The following is a 14659-nucleotide window of genomic DNA, read 5'->3' as shown; positions in this document are numbered from 1 at the left end:
GATCCTTTCTACTTCAGTCTCTCAAGTAGCTGGGACCACAGGCATACACCACCATGCCCAGCTAATTTTTGTATTTTTTGTAGAGATGGGGTTTCGCCATGTTGCCCAGGCCGGTCTCGAACTCTGAAGCTCAAGCAATCCACCTGTCCCAAAGTGCTGGGATTACAGGCATGAGCCACCATGCCCAACCAAAACTGTTTTTAATATCAATTCTGTTGTATGACTATGTAGAAAAATTGGATCATACAGAAAAGTCCAAAATAGATTAAAATTCATTTGAATTCCCACTACTCAGAAGCAATGACTGTTGATATTTTATGGCTCTTCTAGTCTTTTTTCCTATAGATAGAAATATGTATTTATAGTATTTTGATATTTCATACAGTTTTAATTTTTCCTTTCACCACGCCTTGGCCAGATCATTTGAGCAGGATGATTCAATTACCAGGGCCAATAGATTTATTTTATTTATTTTTCTACGTAAGCCAGTTTGGATACTTTTGGTTGCAACCAATTGACTATATATGAAAGTCTCCTATAAATAAAAATCTCTTCTGTATCTCTTCTAATTTCTAAATTTATTTGTGATTTTCCCCCCTTAAGTAGGTATCTATGCTAGAGAGGATTATCTTTATTTTAAACTATTAGAAACAACCATGGTGATGCTATTTTACTGTTTCACCAGTATCAATTCTTATGTTTGTTTTCCATCTTCTTGGCTCCTCCCTGCCTTCTATTGAGCAGAATTCTAATCTCTTATACAGTAATGTGCTATGTAATGAAGGCCTGAAAATAAATTTATCTCCAAATGGAACTTTGAAAACTTCCTATAGATTTCACTATTTTTCATTTCTTTCATTTTTAAAAAAAGTTTTTTACATTTTCTTTTAAGATGGGGTCTATTTTGCCCAGGCTGGCCTGGAACTCCTGGACTCAAGTGATCCTCTCACCTCACCCTCCTGAGTAGCTGAGATTATAGGCTCAAGCCACAGTGCCCAGCTTCTTTCATCATTTTCTTAATACTTTGTATGAGTATTTTTACCTCATTATTGACCTGATAGTTATTTTTAAAAACTCTTTTTTTTTTAAGTTCTGGGGTACATGTGTAGGACGTGCAGGTCTGTTACACAGGTAAACGTGTGCCATGGTGGTTTGCTGCACTTATCAACCCATCATCTATTGACCTGATAGTTATTTAGGAGGGTTTTAAAATTTCCAGTTGGCCAGGCACAGTGGCTCACACCTGTAATCCTAGCACTTTGGGAGGCCAAGGCGGGAGGATTGCTTGATCCCAAGAGTTCAAGACCAGCCTTGGCAACATAGTGACACCTCATCGCCACAAAAAACAAAAAAATGATCTGAGCATGGCGGTGTGGACCTGTAATCCCAGCTACTTGGAAGGCTGAGGTGGGAGGATCACTTGAGCCCAGGAGGCAGAGGCTACAGTGAGCCAAGATCACATGACTATACTCCAGCCTGAGTGACAAAGTAAGACCCTGTCTCAAAAAAATAAAATAATAAAATTTCCAGCCAGCAAAACAGAAGCAAAAGCAAAAATAAAAACAGACAAAATTATAAAAATCAATTTATAAACCACTATACCCTTCTTTTAATATATTATAATCATAAAAAGGCATTTACAATATCTATGGATATTTCTTTGTGGCCTAGAAGTTCAAAATGAAAGTAAATATAATTTATTCATCAATAAATCTTCAAATAGCAACTGTATATAAAGCTTAGTATTTTTTTACCTAGCTTCCCTTTCTAACCTTTTTTTTTAAAATTATAATCCAACCTGAAGTTTCCCTTTCATGGGGATATTTAAACACATCTATTTATTTGTTGTCATAACTAATATTTGGCTACATCACTTGTATTTCCATATCCTTTCCCTTTGCTGCAGTTTGTGTTTGTCGTCTGTAAGTGATACAGAGGTAGAAATAGTTTTATTATTCTATTTGCCAAACTTAGCTACATCAAGTACAAATCCCTACTCCCATCTTTATTTTCCATGTTCTTACCATCGTCCATTTCCTAATCTTTGTTAATTTAATATAGGAATGACAAACTCAGCTTATAATGATAAGCATACTTAAAATTATTTGTCTTTTACTAGGAATACATTTTGGATTTTATTCTCATTTTGGTATCAATATTCACAAGAACCATTGGCACATATCGTTCATTGGGTTTGATGTCTATTGCCAATTTTTATATATTTCTCATCTCAAATTAACTTTTAATAGGTAACACATTCAGATGGCTCAAAAAGAGCTAACAGTAAAAGTTCCCTCTCTGTCCCTCAATGGCCTAGCCCCACCAGTTACTTCCCCTCTGCCACTGCCCCCATAGCCATTTGTTTCTTACACATCATTCCAGAGTTTTTTAATGTAAACATAAGCAAATGTATATCTATCTTTTCCTCCTTTACACAAAAGGTGTACACATTTCTGCATTTTGTTTTTTTCACTTAAGATACTTTTTTGACTCTTAATATGTAAAAATGCTTGATTTCTTTTTTCTTTTTTTTGAGACAGAGTCTTGCTCTGTTGCCCAGGCTGGAGTGCAGTGGCAGGATCTTGGCTCACTGCAACCTCCTTCAAAGATGAAATACAAAATAAAAATTCACATTGCAAAAAAGAAACACTTGACTAAGGTAAACAATGCAAACACTTCAAAAGGATGCTCTATGACAGTAAAACAAAGTTGCCCTCCTCAAAGGCAGTTTCTATTACTGGTCTCTGATATAATCTTTCAAAGATAGTCAAATCCAGTGGTTCTTGAAGTATGGTCCATGGATTCCTCGGGACACTAACACCCTTTCAAAAGGTCTGCAAGGCCAAGACTATTTTCATAATAATACTAAGATATAATTTTTCACTGTGTTGACATTTGCACTGACAGAACCTAAGCATGAATCAAGCGAGCAGTGCCAAGCTGTACCAGTAGCAATTACATTCTTCAGCACCACGTGCTCACAGGCAAAACCAAAAAACATTTCACTTAAAATGTCCTTAGCAGTAAAATTATTAATTTATTTAATCTCAACCTTTAAATATACACCTTTTTAATAATCAGACAAAATGGAAAATATTCAGAAAAACATTTATGCTCCATACCAAAGTACAATAGTTGTCTCCAAGTTTGATACCTTGGATATGCTAATAACCCTGATCCAATCACTAAATAGTGTATGTATTAAAACGACAGTATGTACCCCATAAATATGTACAATTATGAGTCAATTTAAAAAACAAACTAATTTTAAGAAGTTGAGACCTGCTGATGTAAGCATAGATTAGCTTGTGAGTATCATTAGCATTTGTGCAATTATTTGAGTTACAATATGCTCTAGCTGCTCTTTTCATAGAACACCATTTTGACTTGAAAGAATAATTGGTAGACAAACTACAGTTATTGAGACTTGGATACTTGACAGAGAGTTTCTTTTTTTTCTTTTTTTTTGAGATGGAGTCTTGCTCTGTCACCCAGGCTGAAGTGCAGTGGTGCAATCTCAGCTCACTGCAACCTCTGCCTCCTAAGTTCAAGCAATTCTTGTGCCTCAGCCTCCTGGGTAGCTGGGACTACAGGCATGTGTTACTATGCCCAGCTAATTTTTGTGTTTTTACAAGAGACGGGGTTTCACCATGTTGGCCATGCTGGTCTCGAACTCCTGGCCTCAGGTAATCTGCCTGCCTCAGCCTCCCAAAGTGCTGGGATTATAGGTGTGAGCCACTGCGACTGGCCGAGGGACACTTTCTTAAAGATGAACAATGAGACCGGGCATGGTAGCTCACACCTGTGATCCCAGCACTTTGGGAGGCTGAGGTTCAAGGATGGCTTGCGGCCAGAAGTTCAAAACTAGTCTGGGTAACACAGCAAGACCCCATCTCAAAAAAAAAAAAAACAACTTTTTTTTTTTTTAAAGAGAAAAAAAAGATGAACAATGTGAGAATGGCATTTCAAGGAAAACTAACAGTATTTGTTGCCAATGATAAAAGTTGAGCTTTTAAGTGAAAATTAAAATTTTGGAAGATTTCAATCTACCAGTGGGAATTTGATAGCCTCCTAATATGTACATAAAGCCTTTTCTGGTGAGATTGGTGGTTGTATTAACCAAAGTGACTTTTTATATTACATAATGAACTGTGATGACTTTTGGAATAGTTGCCAAACTTAGGGAAGCAATAGTTTCCAAATGACTAATGCACAATGTAAAGTCAAGCATGGGTAAAAAGATCCATTCAAAGTACAAAATGGACCAAGGGATGTTAAAAGTACCAGAGTACAAAATATTCATGAATGGTTTTAGATTTCACAGTGTAAATGACTTTTAAGAAACTATCATTTACTAAGTTTTGATATACTATCAAAGACAAAATATCTACAATTACTTGAAATGAAATATTGCTCTTTTTTCCAACTACATATCTGTGTGAGGCCAGATTTCCTCATGTACTTCAGCCAAAATAACATACTGCAACAGATTGAACACAAAAGCAGATAGAAGAATGTAGCACTTTTATAAGTTAGCTTTAAAGAGACTGGCAAAAATGTAAACAAATGTCACTCTAATTTTTTTTTTTTGCAGGGGAATTGGTGCCTGTAATTTTTTTTTGTTTTAGAAAATACTTATTTTTCATAAAAATATCTTAAGATGTGATAGGTTTCATTGTTATTTAGTTGACTTAATAAAGTTTTATAAATTTCTCTTTTAACTTCTAATATAACAAATATTGATAGATAAAATTTTGTTAAGAAAACCTTTTGGGTTCTCAGTTATTTCTACAAGTGTAAGTATGTACTGAGCCCAAAACATCCGAGACCCGCTGCTCTAAGCATAGAGAAGCTTGTGAAGATCATTTGCCTGGTGGTGGCTGAGCATGCTCGCCTGATGCTTCCAGGATGCCCTGCTCCCCCAGCTCTTCCAGTCCCTGCCCTGATTACAGTGCTTTTCCTGTGAAGGCCAAGCAGCCCATAAGGCAACACCTGCCGGCCTATGTGCCTCTATTTCCTACTGTGGTACATGCTGGAAGTTGCCTATGAGTGACCACAAAGGGCAGCTCAGTATAGTACCTCTGGGTCTAGCTGGCTCTGAAAACAGTTCCAACACAGTCTACACAAGGCAAACGAGTTAAGTTTGGGAGGGTGGCATTCAAAGTCTCTTTCCAAATTCCTGGTTGCTGTCAGGTGCTTGTTCAGGGGGTGAGTGCATTTTATGCGTTGTATTTTTCTTAATCCAGCCCCAATTCAGGTTGTAGAAACTACATCTTAGCTGTGTCACTATTCCACTACTGGAACACTACTGCCAGTTTTCATAATTTTCAGACTTACTGGGTTTTAGATTACTGGGTATTTTAATGAAAACATGAGAAGAGATTCATCAGGTACATCTGCTGCTGTGCTAGTAAGTAAAGGTCTGAAAAACTCACCTGCTCTGGGCTCATATACAGTTTGGTCCCTACTTGTCCTGTGTGTCTGGCATAAGCTGGCATTGGGGTCAGAACCGTCTGCTCTTCCTCATCCTGGTCCATTGCAGTCACTAACCCAAAGTCTCCAACCTTGACCACATCATCCATTGTAAAGAATATGTTGGATGGCTGGAAAGAATACAACAGACAAAAGTACAGTGGGTGTGCATGGAGGCGAAAAAGTAAAGAGAATTATTTAAATGACTACAAAGAAAAAATACAATAAACTAGATATTTTCAAGCATATTTCTTTTTAAAATGGGCTAACAGGAAAATAGTGACAATTTTTCTGTGCCAGACAAGTACTGCTAGTAAAGAAAAGGGAAGGGTAGCAAAGAGTGCTAGTATTTATTGAACATCTACTTAAACCCTTTGAGGTGCACATTCCCTAGGGATCATGGTACTTAATCCTCAATCTTATTATTCTATATATTCTTCCCAGGCAAGCATCTCTACACTTATGACTTAAAGCCTTAATAATTATAACTAATAATAACTAGTTCATAAATAGAACTGGCAATGTGCTAGGCACTGTTCAAAGCAGTTTACTACTACTAACTCATGTACTACAACCTCATTAGATGAGTACTAACCCCATTTTACAGACATAGAAAGTGAGGCCCAGAAGTTAAACAAATTGCCCAAGGTTACCCAACTAGCAAGTGGTGAAGCAGGGATTCAGACCTGAGCAGTCTGGCTCTATGAGGAAAGGACCTTGTGATCCACTGCCACGTGCCCAGATTTCAGTCCAGTTGTTGCTCTATGGTAGCTAATTACTATTTGGTGAATGAATGAAACAGACTGATCTTTTGGTTTGCGTCTGAGGGGGATATAGATTATCAGAAGGGATAAGAGCTCTTCACTACTACTCTATGCTGCCTCTCGTAAAACCTCTATGTTCTCAAGACTATATCTACTCCCAGATCTCTGCCCTGAGTTCTAAACTCATATTACACTGTTTATTGAATACATCTAACCAGAGGTCTCATGGGCTTCTCAAACCCAAGGTGCCCTACATGAAATACATCACCTCTCCCTCAGAGTCTACTCTACTCTGCGGGTAATATGACCACCATTCATAGCCCTTGAAATGAGGAAAAAGGAAGCCATTTAGCTCATGAAATTGAATTTCATCATGTTTCAAATACTGCCAGAAAATAACATTGCATTCCCAAACTCTAAAATACCATTAAACGATTTTGACTTGGAAGCACGAAGTTATTGTGTGTAAGATCTATGGTAATAATCTGCAGCTCTCCAATAAATAACTTTGTACCAGAGGCAATAATAGACTATCCTGCATTAAATGTCATCTTTCTTCCCAACTCCCAACATCTGATGGCAGTTGTTATTTACTGAACCCTATAATAGACAAGCTTTTTGGCTCTCCAGTATCTATCTCCCTGTGCTTCCAGCAGAAGTATCTTGACTTTACTTTGGGAACTTCCTTCTTGCTGACTGTGCAGCAAAACCCCATGGTTAGTGTGGAAGGCATCCATGCTCTAAAAGTTGCTTACGCCAATCCATGGAATCCCATTGCCTGGCTAGGGATTGGGCTTGTTGAGGGATGGGTAGGTGTCCTTGGTTTAAGTAGAATAAAATTTCTGATAGTGGGAAAAAGCAATACTTTTCTCTCCACCCTCTACCCCACCAACTCCAAAAGACTTAAATAGAAACAAGAAATGGGGAGGACAGAAACCAGGTTCTGGCTAAATCACTTGATCTCAGCTAAAGCTTTACTGTTTTAAACTGTTGAATTCTCAACAGTTTAGCCATGTGGGCCAACAGATTTCCTTTTCTGGTTAAGTCAGTATAAACACTTTTGAGTGCAAAGAAAATAAAATTCAAAATAAATGGTATGACCATCTAGAACATTCAGGCATTGTACTGAGACTATAACAGGTAAAAGAAACAGATATGGTTCATACCCCATAGAAACCACAGAATAAATAATCCGGGTGTGATGAGAATAATGAAGAAGGACCAGGTTTCTTTCAGAACAGTGTATATCAAGAGGAACTGAGAAAAGCTCAGAGTGGAGAAAATAGAAGACTAGAAGTTAGTCTGAAGAGGCAGGAGCCAAAGTCCTGAAGACAAAAATGTGACCAAAATATAACAGGGGGAGAGGGCCTAGAAGGTTTAACATTGAGCTCAAAGATTTAGGTCAGAACGTAGCAAAATGTACAGCTTTTTCACCCAGGAACAAAAATCTTGGCTTTTTTTTTTTGGTTGGGGGTGGCGCACTAGAAATCTTTAAAAGGAATTGTCTTCTATTTAGAAAGGAATAAAACTTTCTGATTTCTAGAAAAACTAACAGGAATATTAACTTTCTTCTTGCAATTTTTCTGGTGCATAGACAATTACAGAAAAATCTTTAGACAACATTGTAGCATTAAATGGATATTTACCAATATTCTCATTTACATTATAAAATTAGCAGAAGAATATTCATTAGTGAAAACATGATTCATTGTCTTTCAAGTTGGCATTTGTGTGTACAGCAAGCGTTAAGTACAAGAAGAATGTGTATTTCAGCTAGTTGTTTCCCACCTAGTGATAAGCGTTTACTATATTCAAACCTAAATGCTAGTATTCTCTCAAATTAGGGGTGTGTGGTCTCCTGTAAACTGTCTTCTCCAATCCAACCAAATAATTCATCTCTGAACTTTTCATTCAGTGCAGAACAATTCTTGGCAATCAGTTTGGGCCCACGTCAAAATCACTGAAGCATAATGATTTATATGACTAAATAACAATTATATTAAAAAATAAGAATTATTTCTAATTCCTATTCTTGTTACCCTAAAACTCTTAAAATATACCCAAGAATTTGAAAACCTACTGCTGATTTTAGAAGAAAATAACTTGTGTCCAAATAGCTACTTTTGTGCCTGAAACAAGTCTGTTTTAAGTCTGAAAAGACTTAAAATGGATCCACATCTATCAAGACTTTAAGCTACTTTCATCAGAAAAGTATTTATACATTCACTCCACATCTACTGGTGATGGCTAAGAGTATATGGAATGTGGGAAATTAGTTAAATAAAAGTTCCATGTACTTATTTTTAGAAACACTACTACTGAAATGTCATGTTTTAGTAAGACTCTTTAATAATTTTGCATATTATATTACTACAAAATTCACTACTGAATATATTGAAAATAGAATCCAAGGTTTTAGAGCTGTAAACAGTCATCTGGTTAACTATTTGCTACCTTTCCCCATTCGGCTTCTTACCCCTTCCCCCAAAGTCTAAACAGTTCAGAAAAAGAAGCAAAAGTGTGGAGATTTGCCCCAATTCAAGCTGGCTAATGAAGGAACCCATGTCTCTCCTTCCATTCAGATCCCTTTCACCATGCTGCTTCAGAGCCCTGGAGGTATTGGTGTCAGGGTTACTCAAAACCATAGAAAAACAAAAACAAACAAACAAACAAACAGGCTATATCTGCTCATGGTGGATTTTACCTAAAGATTCTTTTTTCTTTTTTTTCCCTCACCTGGACTACTGAGAATACATTTTACAGTAAAATGAACACAAACACATTACTGAAGACAATGAATGCATGGTTTGCCTAAAGTTTTCAGACATAAGACTTCTTATTCTTGCAGCAGGCCCCTTCGAGGCTACTTTCTCAGACCTCTGCTCTCAGATGCTTTTACTCCCCCCAACTCTTAAGGATCCTTCAGAGTACTGCAAGTACTGCTCTGAATCACAAAACGTCAGATTGAAACCCCAAGGGTGATGCTCCACAAATACAGACCTTGAGGTCCCTGTGCATCAGTCCTTTACTGTGAAGAAACTCCACTGCCTCTGCGATCTGCAGGAAGATGTGCAGACACATGCTCCTCTCTCTCTCCTCTATGGTACATCGTCCATTCATCCAGTCTTTGAGGTTTTCTTTTCTGCACAGCTGCATTTGAATGTAAAGATACACCTTTGGTGAACTGGGCTGGAGTTTTTCTGTGGTGTTTTTAGTGAGATCTAAACTTAAAGTGGTTGGTCTCGGAGGAGAAATAGACAATGTAGCTTCAGAAGAAGATTTGCTACTGGTGGGCTTGAAAGCAGTTAGTTTATTAGCACAATGGTTGCCAATATGCAATCGATTAGTTTTCGGCTCTTCTTTACTGGAAGCATTATCACAGCCAGAATCTTCAAATACTATTGAAGAGGAGGTTCTCTCCCTTGACCTTACATAAGGAGAAGCTTCAGAAGGACAAAGTTCAAAGGAGGGCCCCTCATCATTGCCATCCATAGTCCCATCTTCCACATCACAGTCTGTAAGGCAACTGTCCTGGAGGTTGTATGCTGCATCCACTGACTCACTGATGTCCTCATGGTCCATTCCTGAGAATTCCAGTGGTGAGAACTGGCTCTCAGATGAACTTGTCTGGTCACAGGAAATCCCTACTGAAAAAGACCTGCTTCTTTGTGGTGAAGGAGCTATGATTTCAATATGTTCTTTTGTAGAGAAAGGATCCATTCTGCGTATTTTAACTGATGGTGCATCCATTGGGCTAGGAGAGCTGAGTGGCCAGTCTGTGCTAAAAGTGGGAGAAATACAAAGGGGTAAGAGTGAATATATATTGATTCAAGTACCTGAACTGCACCCTCTGTTTAAAAAGCTTCAACTATAATAAGGCCACTTACCAAATGACAACAAAACATACAAACTAAATAAAAACATGCAATGTGAGATACAGAACATCACATTCCATTCATTCCTTCTAAAAAACTTAATTTTAAAGCTTAATTTTATACATGGAACAGTTACCTGGGACTGTCTGGGGCTGCCAGAGCAGCCAAAGCCTTTTATGCAAAGTGAGGACAGGATTCCTTGGTGGCTTAAAATTAATCTAAATTAGGGCAGCGCCTCACAAGGCCTTGAGACATGGGGCCACTTCACTTGGTCCTTCTATGGCTTAGTTATTGGTTGAGTCTATAATAAGCACCACTTCAACAAGGTACCTCACGTGGATCTAATGTTGCTTAGATACCTGTAGGTAGGAGTTTCACTCCAGTTGTTTGGTGGCAGTCTATCTACACATGCTTCCTTTTTCTTCTCCTTTAATAGTTTTTAAAGGGCCTTCCTTCCTATAGCACATCATAGTTAATATGGGCAATATATTCAGGCTAAGTTTATGTATTTTTAACTGCAAATAGTTCAAAACTACTTAAAAAGGAGTTGTAAATTGTTAACTGCTAAGAGAACTAAATAACAAACATTTTTTAAAAATGGAGACAGAAGCAGATACCTTATACTGAGAAAAGTCACTATAAATCCCTCAATCAATCACAATGTATAGAGTCCTATCAACTAGTAATTTTTTTAAAATGTAAGTTCTCTCTTATTTTTTCTAAGAGACAGGGTCTCACTATGTTGCTCAGGTTGGTCTTGAACTCCTGGGCTCAAGCCATCTTCCCACCTCGGCCTCCCAAAGTGCTGGGATTACAGGCATGAGTCACCCCTGTATGTTCTCAAAATCTAAACCAAAATTTCACAAGTGGCTAGAGATCTTTTCAAAACATGAAACAACAGAACTCTGCTGTTTCTTTTCTTTAAAAAAAAAAAAAAATCCCTAAAGTTATAAAACTGACATTGTAATCACACAAGCAAAAAACTAGCTTAAGTGTATGTGTAACAAAGTTAGTTACCTTTCATCTTTCAGCCAAATTTCATCCATCTTTTCTTGCCACTTCTCTGGTGGTGCTTCGAGCCAGGCATTGAAATATCTAACAATGCCCGGGTGTTCAAGCTTGGCTAAGGCTTTAACTTCTCGCATTACCTTTTCCCGAGCCAATTCCCTGAAAGAGAGAAAATATTTAAGGTGATGGATATTCCAATTACACTGATTTGATCTTTACAAATTATATGACTTATACCCCTAAAATATGTAGATGTATTATATATCCATAAAAAAGGAAAATTAAAGAAATAAAATTAGCCTGAAAAAGAGAGAAAGTAAGACAATACTGAAGGCTGTTCATATCTGAAGTATTCATATCTAATAGTGAAAACAGAAAATAATAAAATAGGATCTTTTCTTGAAACTAAAATTAGAAACAGATGAGTTAGCCTAGGTTATACTTTTTTTTTTTTTTTGAGACAGGGTCTCGCTCTGTCACCCAGGCTGGAGTGCAGTGGCGCAATCTCGGCTCTCTGCAACCTCCGCCTCCCTGGTTCAAGTGATTCTCATGCCTCAGCCTCCCGAGTAGCTGGGATTACAGATGCGCACCACCACACCCAGGTAATTTTGTGTTTTTGGTAGAGACAGGGTTTCACCATGTTGGTCAGGCTAGTCTCGAACTCCTAACCTCAGGTGATCCACCTGCCTTGGCCTCCCAAAGTGCTGGGATTACAAGTGTGAGCCACCGTGCCCGGCTAGCCTAGGGTATACTTCTAAAAGGCCACACAAGTCCTGTATTTTAAAAAATACAAGTATTTCAGTTTTGTTTGTTTTTCTCTTCTGGAAATAAATGCTACAAGCGCATCTACTGCACGTACAAATAAAGTTTTAAAATCCCAACTTCTTTGCTTGGCATTTAAGGTGCTACAAGCTATCTTTTTTTTTTTTTTTTCCTGAGACAGGGTCTCACTCTGTCACCCACGCTGGAGTACAGTGATGCGATCTCAGCTCACTGTAACCTCCAACTGCCTTTTAGTAGAGATGAGATTTTGTCATGTTGGTCAGGCTGGTCTCGAACTCCTGGCCTCAAATGATCCACCCGCCTAGGACTCCCACAGTGCTGGGATTACAAGCGTGAGCCACTGTACCTGGCCAACCTATCTTTTTCTTCCTCTCTTCCATCCTCCCCTATTCTTACCCTTTGTTCCATCTATTCCAGAACTCTCACCATTCTCCATACCACCTCCAAGTGCTTGTGAGAGCCTTTGCTCGGGCCATTTCATGCACTTGGCCATCCCTCCCCACCTGTCTCCTACTGAAGGCTACTCTTGAGCACCCAGAGCAAATGCCGCCATTTCTATGAAGCTTCACTTCCTTGACTGCCTTTTGGCCACATCCGCTCTTCTTCATGAGAAGCTATTAATATTTACTAAGATAAGGCAAAGGTCAAAATCTTTCTTGCATTGTATTTACTTGAGTGTACGTACAGAAGCACCAAAAAGGAACAGGCTTCTTGAGGGCAGAAACCTTGCTCAGTTTTTATCACTTACGTAGTGCCTGGCACATATGAATATTTAAACTACTCAAAAGTTATTTACCAAAAGAAAAAAAATAGTTCCCTAGTACCCAAACCATCCAATTCCTGTACCTACCAAACAGGAATTTGAAAAAGCTGTGACTACCAGATATGATGACAGCACAACAATTAGTGTGCATTTAATCAAGAATCAACAAGAGGCCAGGCACAGTGGCTCATGCCTGCAATCCCAGCACTTCGGGAGGGCAAGACGGGTGGATCATTTAAGGTCAGGAGTTCGAGACCAGCCTGGCCAACACGGTGAAACACTGTCTCTACTAAAAATACAAAAATTAGCCGAGTGTGGTGGTGCATGCCTGTAATCCCAGCACTTTGGGAGGCCAAAGCAGTTTGAGGTCAGGAGTTTGAGACCAGCCTGGCCAACATAGTGAAACCCCATCTCTACTAAAAATACAAAATTAGCTGGGTGTGGTGGTGGGTGTCTGTAATCCCAGCTACTCGGGAGGCTGAGGCATGAGAATCACTTGAACCAGGGAGGCGGAGGTTGTAGAGAGCCGAGATTGTGCCATTGCACTCCAGCCTGGGTGACAGTGCAAGACCCTGTCTCAAAAAAAAAAAAAAAAGCAACAAGGGCCTTCTACATAGTTAGAATAAAAGGTATTGCTGGAACCCTATCATCTTAAGCATCACACTGTTCTGAGCCAGAAATCACACTTCTAGGAATCTATCCTAAGGAAATAGATATTGTCAAAAGGTACATAAAAAGATGAATACTGCAAAGGTTTTTTTTTTATGGTAAAGTTATTTCTAATTCTAACAAATTAGAAACCAAATTGTTTAACAATAAGAAATGGTTAAACAAAATATGGCACGTGTATTAAATGGACTATTACCAAGCCATAAAATACTTTTAATATATTTTAGGATTCTAATAACATATCCTTATGAAAAATATAGAGGATATGATGAAGAAAGCAACAGACAAAACTGTACAGTACTGGCAACTGGCTACCAGTTAGGTAAATATATGACCAGAAAACAAAATCAAAAGGAAATACTCTAAAGTGTTAATAGTTATTACCAGGTAGAGACAATATAATTCAAATGTTTTTGTTCTAGTACTTTTCCTTATTTATACAAAAATATAGAATGTTTTAAAATGCTGCAATTTACTGGTCTACAGTTATTATAAGCCACTAAACGAAAGTCCTGAGTTAATAATAAAAAACAAGGGCATATTTTTAAAGTAGATAGAAAGCAACCTATAGAGATAACAACTTTTAGACAGCTGGTTAATTGGCAGCACTTAGAACCTAAGATTTGAAACGTCTGAAACTGTTTTCTATGGTGTTTACAGAGTACAGTAAGAAGGATATTTTACCCATGAGATTAGATCACACTGTGCTGATTTCAAGTTTACTGAAGGTACCACCCATTACCTATTGGGGAGACGGATCCTCTTGATAGCATAATTGCAGTCATCTACTTTGTTTTTAGCTTCAAAAACAACTCCAAAGCCACCACGTCCCAGGCATTGAATTGGCTCAAAATCAGTTAGATATCTTTAAAAAGAGGTAAAATTTATAAAGGTTTGCAACAGTTTTAAATTTTGTGGTAATGTGAAAATCAGTTCAATCTTATGACACATAAAAATGTATAAACTCATAGAACTCATCTTAATAAATAGTATATTTTGAATTTGATTAACGGCATTTTTAGTCCTGTTTGTATAAATGAAGCAAACACATTCTTATGTTTCCTAGAAAAAAATTAAAAATAAAAAAGACGTGTTTAATTGGGAATCACTTGTTAATCACTTTTTCTTACAGCTGCTGCACTAGTGATGTGTGCTGTCCAATACTTCCTATCATCTACCAAAATATCATATTCCTAATCCTCATATCTTTTACATTCTGTGACATTTTGTAATCAATTACAGAAAATGTGTTTTTATCTTAGCTAATTACCTGTCAATTTTATGGGAAAATTTTAATCAGTCCTATTATACCCAGGTACTATTTT

At 37.7% G+C, this 14659-nt stretch overlaps 1 protein-coding gene across 1 annotated transcript in view; it reads right to left on the bottom strand.

Annotated features, from left to right (window-relative positions):
• EIF2AK3 (eukaryotic translation initiation factor 2 alpha kinase 3) overlaps nucleotides 1–14659 on the bottom strand; it is a 74728-nt gene that overhangs the window by 8740 nt on the left and 51329 nt on the right. The window contains exons 11-14 of the mRNA XM_001140984.6: nucleotides 14077–14199; nucleotides 11129–11278; nucleotides 9237–10017; nucleotides 5436–5603 (exon numbers count right to left, since the gene is read on the bottom strand). Of these exons, the coding sequence (XP_001140984.3) occupies nucleotides 5436–5603; nucleotides 9237–10017; nucleotides 11129–11278; nucleotides 14077–14199 (1222 nt within the window). The remainder of the gene's footprint in view (nucleotides 1–5435; nucleotides 5604–9236; nucleotides 10018–11128; nucleotides 11279–14076; nucleotides 14200–14659) is intronic.

Source organism: Pan troglodytes, chromosome 12, assembly GCF_028858775.2.
Source record: "Pan troglodytes isolate AG18354 chromosome 12, NHGRI_mPanTro3-v2.0_pri, whole genome shotgun sequence".
Classification (NCBI taxonomy): domain Eukaryota; kingdom Metazoa; phylum Chordata; class Mammalia; order Primates; family Hominidae; genus Pan; species Pan troglodytes.
Note: the sequence above shows the minus strand (reverse complement) of the source record. Positions and strands in the feature narration are given on the sequence as shown.